The sequence below is a fragment of the Rhinolophus sinicus genome, linkage group LG11 (assembly GCF_036562045.2).
Source record: "Rhinolophus sinicus isolate RSC01 linkage group LG11, ASM3656204v1, whole genome shotgun sequence".
NCBI lineage: Eukaryota > Metazoa > Chordata > Mammalia > Chiroptera > Rhinolophidae > Rhinolophus > Rhinolophus sinicus.
Window position 1 is genome coordinate 10,297,626 of NC_133760.1, and position 11,244 is coordinate 10,308,869.

An 11,244-nucleotide genomic window follows, 5' to 3' on the forward strand; every position below is an offset into this window, starting at 1 on the left:
GTCATGACCCCGGGACCCCATCCCACCCTCGCCCCCACCATCCTTCCTCCCCCGTCGCGCGGCCCCTTTAAGCCTAGAGCCGGCCAGTCCTCAGTGGCTGCGAGCCGGCGAGTGTGTGTGTGTGTGTGTGTATGTGTGTGTGTGTCCGCGTGTGTGTGCGCGCGCGCGCGTGAGAGCAGGGAGGGGGCGGGCGCAGTGTCTCCATGGCGACGCGGCGGTGACGTCGCCGGCCGGGGGGCGTGGGCGTCCCGGCCCCGGAGTGCGATATTAACCCGGGAGGCGGCGGCGGGGAGGGGAGAGGCTCTGAGAGGCGAGGCCGGGTGAAGCGGTGAGGGCGGCCCGACGGGCGCGGGACGGGACGGGGCAGCGCGGGCGCCGGGACCTGCGGCCCGGAGTCGGGGTGCCTCGCCCCGGACCCCCAGCATGAAGACCCCGGCGGACACAGGTGGGGGCGGGGGCAGCACGTGTGGGGGAGACTTGTTGCCCCGGGAAACAAGGCGGAGAAACTTTGGGGGGGCTGAAGGGTTCTGGGGGAGCCCGAGTGATCCCCAGTTCCGGGGGACCCCTAAGCACTCGAGACCTGTTGCTTCTTACGGTGCGAGCGGGGGTTACTGCATGGGACCCCCAATTTATGGCTCCGGGCGGAGTGGTGTGGGTGCTACGGCTCCTGGTCCTCTCGGGTCCTGGTCCTCTCCCTGCCTGGACGCGGAAAGCTGGGCTCTCCCCCATTCCCGGGATCGGGGGTGGCCGGGTCCCTCCCCGCCGCTCTGTCACGTTGCACTCTGGGGGCCGGGACGTGTGCCGGGCGTGGGGGGGGCCTGTCCATCGGGCCCGCTATCCCGGGTTCCGTGCTGCGCGATCCGGCCCGTGACCTTCACCGCGGCGGGTGCCCTGCACCGGCTTAGAGGGGGATACGGGATGGCCTCTAGGAGGAGGGCGTGAGTGGGGAGCCTGGGACTCGGGGTCCGGGCTACGCCGCCCCTCCCCCGCCCGTCTCCGCCGGCTTGTCTCTCCCCCGCCCGCGCGGAGTCGCAAAGTTCCAAAGCGCAGCCCGAACGTTCGAAAAAGGAACTTTTTGTTTCCGACCTTAGAACGCGCGGCTTTAAGGTGGCTCAGGAGAGACCTGGGTACTCTACTCCCGCGCCGCCGGGGGCTGGGGGTTGAGGAGGGTGGGGAAGGTGGGGGGAACGCGCAGGCTCCCCCCTGACCCCCCTTCGTCACCCAGCTCTTCTCTTTCAACCGGCCGTCTTTTCCCTCCGCCCCCCTCTTCCCCGCCAACTTGCTCCTCCTTAAGGGGCCAAGGTTCCCCTCCTCCGCTCGGTCGGCGGGCGGGGGGCAGCGGGATTAACCCCCCTCCCACTCGGACTTTCCCCCTTCCCCTCCCCCGCCGCCCCCGGGCTCGCGCGGGCTGGACTTTGCGCCCGGGCGTGCTGGGGGGAGGGGTCCCAGCCGCCCCCTGCCCGTCTACCCCGTCGGAATCCGGCCCGGGGCGGGGACGGGGGAGGGGGAAGGGGGCCGGGCGCCGCTGTTCAAACTTGTTTCCTTCCCCCGGCGGCGGCCGCTGCTCGGGCTCTACTGTGCGGGTGTGTGCCCCGACCGGCCCACCCACCCCGCCCCCCCCCGCTCGGCGGGTGGGGGCGGCTCTTAAAGGGCTCGGAGCGAGACTCCGGCGCTTGGGGATCCGGGCCGAGGAGGGGGGCTGGGGTAGGGGTGCGGAGTGCTGTAGGGTCAGTCACGTGCGACCCACATACTCTCCGGCTCCCACGGGCTCCAGAGCCGCTGGGCCTTGGGGGCAGCAGGAGCCTCCCCTCGCCGGAGGAGGGGGCCTAGGCGCCCAGACAACCCCGCCTCGTCTTCCCTCCCTGCTACGGGCCTTCGTCTGGTGGGACCGGCTGGGCCGCTCCCCCAACCCTGTCTTGGGGCCGAGCGGCGAGTGGGTTCCCCGACTGGGGGAAGAGACGGGGGCCTGGGATGGCCTTTCGATCGCTCCGTCAGTGAGTGGGTCTATCTGACTCCTGGCCCGACGCTGTGCGCCCCTCCATCCGATCCTACATCCCGGCCTCTCCTCTGCCGCGGCTGTTTCCCACTTCCTGTTTTCTTCCCGGCTCTGGCGCCACCGAGGGCTGCCTGGAGTGGGGGAAGTGGTGGGGCCCCCCAGGAGGCCGGCTGTGCTGTTTCTCTACCACCACTCCTCCCTTCCAACCCCCATAATCCCTTAAAAAAAGTTTGGGCAGTCATGTGAACTTGGGGGCTGTCCAGAAGTTCTGCGCCCCCAGGTCTCCACAATGTGTCAGGGAGAATCTCTACCCCACCACTGTGGGACCCAGGTGTGCCTTCTGGGACTCCGCCTTCCCAGCCCTTTCTGTCTGTTTGCTGCCATCTCTCCACCCTGTCTCGCACTGTCCTGAACCCCTCTCAGTGTCAGCTGCTCTCTCCCTGCCTAACTGTCCCCTCATGCTCCAGAGGTCCTGCACCCCCAAGCTTTCTTGGTTCAGGCCCGGTAGTTCCCTGATTTAAGCACGTGGACTCAGACACAGGACACACTCACACACGCTCCCCTTGCCCGTGCCTGGCTCCTGGCTCCAAGGCCTGGGGAACAGAGCCCCATTGAGACACCCTGACGTCACCCCCCCTTCTTCCTTCTCCCCCCAAAGCCTGAAACAGGCCCTCATGTATGCCGTGTCCGATGAGGAAAGCCGGTGTAGGGGTGGGCCTGGCAGTGGGGTGGGTCCCTGCCAGGAGCTGGAACCAAGGTCCTGGCCCTGGAGCAGGGTTGCCCAGGGAGGGGGCTTCCCATGGAGGCCTGGGACAACCCCCAACATGCAGCTTGGGGCCTTTCCAGAGCCCCCCACCTCCCTTCTGAGTTCCCTTTGTGTTGCATGTAGTCTCTCTCACTCCTCTTCTGCAAAGTTTATTTTTAGCCTCCTGCTCCCCCGCTCCCAGGACTGTCGCTGCACACACGTTGCCTGGTTACCGGGACAAGGAGGCTGGGGCTGGTGGGCTGGGAAGGGTGGCTTTAATTTGGGGGGGAGGGTGGAAGTCAGTACACCCTCCAACCCCAGACCGATGTCTCAGGGGGTTTGGGCCCCCCTCCTGGGGCTGAGAGCCAGATTGGAGTTTAAGTGGGAGGAGCATGGAGCTTGGTGCCCTGACAGGGCCAAGGGCTTTTTGGAGGGGGTCAGAGGATACATGGAACTGGTGGTTTGGTCACTTGGGTTCCCAAGGGCCTCTGGGGCCTGGGTTCTCGAGCAGAGTGAGGACAAACGGGTGGACACTTGGATTCCCGAGAAGGATGGGGCTATGGATGCTGGGGTGCATGGAAGGCGTTGTTAGGGGCTGTCACTTCTGAATGGAGCAGGGGCTGTCAGTGCGGGCTGGAGGTCGAATCCCTGGAGCCCTGAGGGGCTGGTTGGAGGCGGGGATTTCTGAATGGGGCAGGGACTCATTGGGGAATGGCAGGCGAGTGCTGGTCACCCAGTCTACCCACGGCCAGGGGTGGGGAGCTGGGTCTCTGTGCGGGAGAGATTCAGCTTTGGATTTAAAGGGAGATTGTCCCTGTGGGAGCAGGAACTGCTGATCCCCGTGTCCCCAAGGGGAAAGATCCCCTGTTGGATTCCAGACTGGGGTGGAGTGTGGGGGAGGCTCAGCTTTGCCCCAGGCTTGGTTGGTACCTGTTAGAGCTAAGATGTGAGACAGGGCCAGGGGAGGGAGACTGACCCAGGCAGCCGACTGAGACTTGGGACCCCGCCCATCTTTAGCTGTCCACCTTGGCCTTCTCCCTCTAGTGGCACCAGGGCCCCTGCCCAGCCTCCCCCTCCTTCCCTTCCTCCACTTCCCTCCTCCCACCCCCTCCATTACCGGCTGCCTAGTGCTGAATTATTGATGGTCCCTGATTACCCGGGGGTTTGGGAAATGACAACAACCGCAGCCCCCCCATCTCCTCCCCCCCCAGGCTGCCCACCCCCTCCAGGGACCAGCCAGCCCACCACCAACCTCTACCCAAGGTTAATGCTGGGGGCTGGTAGGCAGGTGGGCAGGGAAGAAGCTGAGGATGAGAAGGCAGAAGATGGAACAGGCTTCAGTGGTGCCTGTTCAATCTCAAGGCCTGGGCTGGGGCCCTCCAGTCAGGTTGGGCTTGTGTGCCTGGGTCTGGGGAGGGCAGTGTAGCACAGAGGGTCCGGGCTTGGGGGGGCCAATCTCAGACAGTCTGGGTTTCACTCTCCAGGGAAGACAGAAGCCTCTGTGTGTGCAAGCGCTGACCTCATCGTCAACCAGCCACCCCACCCCTCCTGGTCCTTTTAAGAAAAAAAAAATCCTCCTCTCGGGTCCTGGGGTGGGAGTAAGGGCTCTGGTAGGTCTTGGGAGGGAGACAGTGTATGTTCCTAGGAGGGGACCAGAGTAGCTGGCGGGGTTCAGGGGTGGTACGATTGGCCCTGATTCGGAGTGGGGGGACATGGGGGGGGCTTGCCTCAACCCATATAGCCACGTGTGCCCCTTCCTGCCCTTCCCCCACTGGCAGCCCTGCCCGCCAGCCTGGCTTGGTGCCTGGCCCCCTGGCACTGGCCCCGGGACCCGCCGCCGACGGTTTCCTGTTTCTCCCCGGTGTCGCTGGAGCAGGCTCCAGCTTCCCCTCCCCCCAGCTCCCATCTAGACCCCTCATACACAGACAGACACACACTGTCTCTCTCTCACCCAGGTTCTGACTTCGCTTAGGAGAGACACATTTTTCCCCTGCATTGAGGGTGGGGTAGGAGGTGGACCCTGGGAGAGGACCCAGAGCCCTGGACCAGGAGCCCTGACCTGGGGCCACTCCCCTGCCTCTGTTCCCAGGGTTTGCCTTCCCGGATTGGGCTTACAAGCCGGAGTCATCCCCTGGCTCAAGGCAGATCCAGCTGTGGCACTTTATCCTGGAGCTGCTGCGGAAGGAGGAGTACCAGGGTGTCATCGCCTGGCAGGGGGACTACGGGGAATTCGTCATCAAGGACCCCGACGAGGTGGCCCGGCTCTGGGGCGTCCGCAAGTGCAAGCCCCAGATGAATTATGACAAGCTGAGCCGGGCCCTGCGGTGAGGAGGGCAGAGCCGCTGGGTAGATGTGGACAACCCCCACCAATTGGGGAGCCCCTGACCCCTGGAAATAAGTTTTGCATTTGACTCCTGACTCTTCCAAATCGTACCTGTGTGACCTTGGGCAAGTCCTAACCCTTCTCTGAGCCCATTTGTCACACACAGGTGTCCCGAGGAGAGAATAGTCATGGGTGTGTCCTCTAGCCTTTCTCCAGACCTGAAGAGAGAGCTGGTCCCCACTCTGGGCATTTCATTGCCCTCGTGTGGCCCAGGTTTCTCGGTTACCCTTCACAAGCAGCACCTAACGGTGTCACGGGACGGGGTTTGGACTTGGATCCCCTGTGACTAATCATCCGATGGTGTCTACACCCACAGCTATTACTACAACAAACGAATTCTGCACAAGACCAAGGGGAAACGGTTCACCTACAAGTTCAACTTCAACAAACTGGTGCTGGTTAATTACCCTTTCATCGATGTGGGGCTGGCTGGTGAGTATCAGGGCTGGCAGGCATGGCCTCCGAGGGAGGAGAGGGTCTGTCTTTATGTCCGGACTAGGCCAGGGGCCTTGATACCACATCTCCCCTCTCCTACCAGGCGGTGCAGTGCCCCAGAGTGCCCCTCCAGTGCCGTCGGGTGGCAGCCACTTCCGCTTCCCTCCTTCAACACCCTCCGAGGTGCTATCTCCCACCGAGGACCCCCGTTCACCACCAGCCTGCTCTTCGTCCTCATCTTCCCTCTTCTCTGCTGTGGTGGCCCGACGCCTGGGCCGAGGCTCGGTCAGTGACTGTAGTGATGGCACTTCAGAGCTGGAGGAGCCACTGGGAGAGGACCCCCGGGCCCGACCACCAGGCCCTCCAGAACTGGGTGCCTTTCGAGGACCCCCACTGGCCCGCCTGCCCCATGATCCTGGCGTCTTCCGTGTCTACCCCCGGCCACGGGGTGGCCCTGAGCCCCTGAGCCCCTTCCCTGTGTCACCCCTCGCTGGGCCTGGATCCCTGCTACCCCCTCAGCTCTCACCGGCTCTGCCCATGACGCCCACCCATCTGGCCTACACGCCCTCACCCACGCTGAGCCCAATGTACCCCAGTGGCGGCGGGGCCCCCAGTGGCTCAGGGGGAGGCTCCCACTTCTCCTTCAGCCCTGAGGACATGAAACGGTACCTACAGGCCCACACCCAAAGCGTCTACAACTACCACCTCAGCCCCCGCGCCTTCCTGCACTACCCTGGGCTGGTGGTGCCCCAGCCCCAGCGCCCTGACAAGTGCCCGCTGCCACCCATGGCACCTGAGACCCCACCGGTCCCCTCCTCGTCCTCGTCCTCCTCTTCTTCCTCTTCTTCCCCATTCAAGTTTAAGCTCCAGCCGCCCCCGCTGGGCCGCCGGCAGCGGGCAGCTGGGGAGAAGGCTCCGGCCGGTGCTGACAAGAGCAGTGGCATTGGCAGCGGTGGCAGCGCAGGCGGGCTGGCTGAGGGGGCAGGGGCACTGGTCCCACCACCACCGCCACAGATCAAGGTGGAGCCTATCTCAGAAGGCGAGTCAGAGGAGGTGGAGGTGACAGACATCAGTGATGAGGATGAGGAAGATGGGGAGGTGTTCAAGACTCCTCGTGCCCCTCCTGCGCCCCCCAAACCCGAGCCCGGCGAGGCACCTGGGGCCGCGCAGTGCATGCCCCTCAAGCTTCGCTTTAAACGGCGCTGGAGTGAAGACTGTCGCTTGGAGGGGGGTGGGGGCCCTGCTGGGGGCCTGGAGGATGAGGGTGAGGACAAAAAGGTGCGTGGGGAGGGGCCCGGGGAGGCCGGGGGACCCCTCACCCCGAGACGGGTGAGCTCTGACCTCCAGCATGCCACAGCCCAGCTCTCTCTGGAGCATCGAGATTCCTGAGGGTTGTGGGCAGGGGACCCTGTTTCCCCACCCCCTGTGCTTCTTTTGCTGCCTTAACTCCCCCATGCCCTGGAGGTGAGGGCAGCTCTAGTCTCTTCCCTGCCTCCTCCTCTCCCCTCCCCACGTTTTGTATAAAACTTAACTTTTTTTTTTTTAATGGTGAAGGGTGGGTGGGTGCCCAGGGCTGGGGCCTGTCCCTGTCTCTGTGGGTTTCTAAGCTCTGGGCAAAGTGGTGGTGGGGGGGCGGGAGGGGGTTGTTAAGGGGGCCACCTCCACTCTGGGGAATTTATATTTGAACTGAGGCTTTGGCCTCGAAGCCCAGGAACTTTTTTATTACAATCGCTTAGGAAGTAAAGCCTTGTCTCCCTCCCTATTCTCTGCCTCCTGTACCTCTCCCTGTCCACCTCCAGCCATCCTCAGCCCCAATCCAGCCTTCCCTGCCCCTCCAGGGGCCATGAGTGCCTGGGTTTCTCACCCCACAGGGTTGCAACGGGAGGGAGGGACATTTTATGATGAACCAAAAATTCTGTGTTGGGGGGTGGGGGGTAGAGGAGGTTGAGGGGTGCCACCCATAGGCCACAAATCTCTACAAGTGCCTGCTATCCCTCTCCTACTCCCCACCCCAGGACCGGTCCAACCCCTTCACCCCCAGCTGCTCCTAGGACCAGCCCATAGGTAGGCAGGGGTGGGAAGGGGGTACCCTGAATCCAAACTGGAAGACCCTCTGCCTCTTGGCTGGGGCCCCTGGGGTGGGGTCTGTGGTTAAGCCTTATTCTGTACTGGGGACTGAGGGTGGGGGGCGGAGGGAAGTTGGGGGCTGCTGGAGAATGTATTCAAAACAATAAAACTTTGGACCTTTGGGTGGAATGATCTGTCTCATCAAAGGACCACAGCCTGTGTTGGATTCTGAAGGACAAGGGCCTCGACTGACTCCCCAGTGAATCTATGGCCAGAGGGCCTAACCCCATCTGAATGTGTGGTTTCAGGGAAATGACCTGAAGGGGGATGGGGGTGGGAGGTACATACCTCCAGGGCCCAATGATTAAGGTCTCAGGCATACTCGGTCATCATCTGATTGCTTCCCTATCCCATGGGGCTGCTTGTCCTTGGAAGCATTTAGACTCCACCTATTGCCTGAAATGACTTTTCCCTCTGGCTCTGAATTCCTACCATGTCCCCAGGCTCTGGTGAAGGCTTGGAGCTCCTTTTGCACTACCTCTAGTGTCCTCTCACACATCACTCTCCTTAGGGCACTTAGTCTGGGAGTCCTTTGGCGACAGGCCTGCAGTCTCTTGGAATGTATACCTTGCAAGGGACCTTGGTAATCTTGTGGAACCATGGGAACATCCTCCACCAGCAAGTTGAGACGGGGGCTAGCTTAAAGTTGCTATTGATTGACCTACTGTATACCTAGTACCTAGTTAGGAGCTGCAGTCCTTTATCTCCAACATCCAGCAGGGCAAGTGACTCAAGTTAATGACTTGTCCAAGGTCCTAAGCCCAGCCAGGACTAAATGAAGTCTGTGTTCTTTCAACTCCTGAGTTTTCCTCCTAAAGCTAGGATGGTTGGATCTAGACCAGGGTCTCAAAATCATAGGATCTGAGAGGTGAGCTCATCAAGCTAGAAGCTCAGGTTGGGGAGCTCGAATCGGGGATCAACAAGTCAAGAGGAATACCGGCTGGAAGTGCTGTTCCAGACAGCCCAGCAACTACCGTGCAGGTGAGGTGCCTGAGGCCCAGAGGCAGGAAGGAGTTTACCTGAGGCCACACAGCTGCTAAGAGAGTGGGAATTGAGGGCTCAGGGCCTGTCGGACTGGCTTCACTGTGAAACCCCACCCTGTGCAACTCTGAGGGGGAAGGAACCGGTAACTCCTACCCATTCGCTTCATCCTCATTTCATGCCAGCCAAGGTTGGCTGGTCCCAGATTATGTTGGCAGTGAAGAGAGGATCCCGGGCTGGGGTATTAGCAGGAAACCGAGGCTCCCATGGCGGCCTGCGGGCAACTGCTCCCTCTCCTGGGTGATGTAAGTCACTCCCTGGGGTGGGGGCCACTGGGCTATTTCTGGAAGTTGGGATGAGGCATGTCTCCTGGCAACATAGATGCAGCTGAATTAGTGGTGGTGGTGTGATGGAGAGGGGGATGTCATCACTGGGGGGAGGGGGGAGGACCCTGACTAGTAGTCTCATCTTCTGATTTCAGTACCTTCAAAGCACCTCTAACCAGGTCTAACATGGATTCAATAGTGCTCAGCTCTAGAACTGCTCAGGTCAGACCAGGTCCAGTCAGACTGGTTGCCCCCAATTCTGGCTGAGTGGGATGTTAGAGGTGGCATCTGGTCTTGAAAACTCCAGCAGCTCCTCTAACCTTTAATGATCCACCTAAATCTGTTCGCAGTTTCTGCAAGACCACACCCTTGCTCCTTACCACATCCTCCAGGATCTCTGATTCCAAGTAGAAATCCCTTTATAGATCCACGACACTTCATCAATTAATTCACCCCATCAGAGGTCCTTTTATCTATAATGCCCTGCACTCACACTGACCCCCAAAGCTCCTTCCTGATGCTTCTCAACCATCCCTTACCCCTTCAGGCACCTCAGAGATCCCCTCAGTCACCAGTAGTTTCTCAGTCTCCCAAAGACCTTTTAAAAACATCCCAAATCTCCTCTGACTTCTCCCCTGGTCCCCAGTAAGAAGCCTTCACTTCTCCACGGTACCTCTGAGTACCTCCAGACACCCAAAAGCTCTTCAAAGGCACAACCCGCGCTGGAACCCCTCAACAAAAGTTCTCAAGCCCTATAAATATCCTGGTAAGATTCCCTCCAACTGTCGCCTTCATACTCCCACTGAGCCCAATAACCTCGTGGCGATTGCCTACGCGCGGCCCACTGCGCATGTCCCACGGGTCCAGGCCGTTAAGTAACCGCAAATATCCTGCCCTTCTCCGCTGCCCTTCTGGGCCTTCTTGGTCCAGTGTAGGATTGACTTCTCAGGGCTTTGGGTCTTGACTCAGATTTTTGCTTTCCGACTCCGAGCTGCCGTCAGAGGGCAGCAGGTACTGTTTCTCTGGGAAACTACAACTCCCAGAAACACCCGCTCCGTGCTGTGTGTGATGCAACCGCATTCATCGAGGGAACAGAAGTGTGTCCGCGCTTTGCCTCTGGTTAATGTAGTCCGAAAAGCCTTTAACTCTACCGTCTGTCCCGGCCCCGGGGGTGGTGGTGATGGTGGTGGTGGTGGTGGTGTCTGTGTCCATTGGGAATTGTAGTCAGGACCGGACAAAGTAGACGAGACTTTCTTTAGACTTCTGAAGGGTCAGGACAGCACCAACACAGGCTCGGATTAAAGTGAAGGCCAGAGACTCCATTTCCCATCATTCCATGAGGCAGGAGGGGGGGGGATGAGGTGATTTCATTCTAGTTCCAAGTATTTCCGGGACACACGCACGCACACGCACACTCACACGAACTCTGTTTCCCAGCTCCCTTTGGTGCTACTGTCCTTCCGGGTATTAAATCGATAAATGGGGCGACTTAAAGAGTGCACAAAACCTAAGGCTACTCTTAGCGCCCAACTTCCTCTTTTGGATCCTCCAGGATCCTGTAATTTAGGAAGTGGAAAGATGCAAAAAGCTGAATGGGGGTTCAAGACAAATTGTATTTTCTTTTTTAACGCTCGGCTCAGCCTCTTGGTGCAAACCACAAAACTAGAAAAAGCTAGATTGTATCCTAAGACTATTGTTCTGAGAAACCGCAGGTAACTGTTTCCTAAGTCGTTTGCAGGGGGGGTTTCCTTCCTGTTTTGTGGAAACTTAGGAGTGTTTGGACTCCACTTTCCAACAGCTCCTAATCGACTTAGGCTCTTTCTTGGGACCTGGAGATGGGGAAGGAGGCGTTGAAACACTCTTCAGTTTCCACACGCGACTGCCGACTTTCACCTTTCGCTCAGGCTTTCCCCAAGGTACCCACCAATTGGACTCCACTTCCCCGCCAGCGTAGGCAGTCTAGTCTCAAAGTGTCAGGATCCGGTCTGGACTATTCCCCAGCATGCTTCGGGCTCATAGTAGATCCCTCCCCCTAAGTCAATGGGGAGACTGCCTCGAACTCCATTTCCCAGAAGACACAAGGGCTCGCTGTAGCAACTGCTCTGAAGCCGTGGTGTTGACTACATTTCCCGGCAGGAACTGCGGCCTAGCGTACGAGGGAGGAGGAGCGCTATATCTACTCCATTTCCCAGCCTATCTCCGGAACTGCAGTATCCACTTGGGACTTAGGGAATCACATGGGACTCCATTT

At 60.2% G+C, this 11,244-nt stretch overlaps 1 protein-coding gene across 1 annotated transcript; it reads left to right on the forward strand.

The window, feature by feature from the left end:
- The first annotated feature begins 276 nt into the window (after positions 1-276).
- ERF (ETS2 repressor factor) lies at positions 277-7,815 on the forward strand. Its single transcript, XM_019713772.2, has 4 exons — positions 277-445; positions 4,831-5,065; positions 5,441-5,556; positions 5,663-7,815. The coding sequence occupies exons 1-4, from the start codon at positions 424-426 to the stop codon at positions 6,946-6,948; spliced, it is 1,659 nt and encodes a 552-aa protein (XP_019569331.2). The 5' UTR covers positions 277-423; the 3' UTR covers positions 6,949-7,815.
- Positions 7,816-11,244: the final 3,429 nt, after the last annotated feature.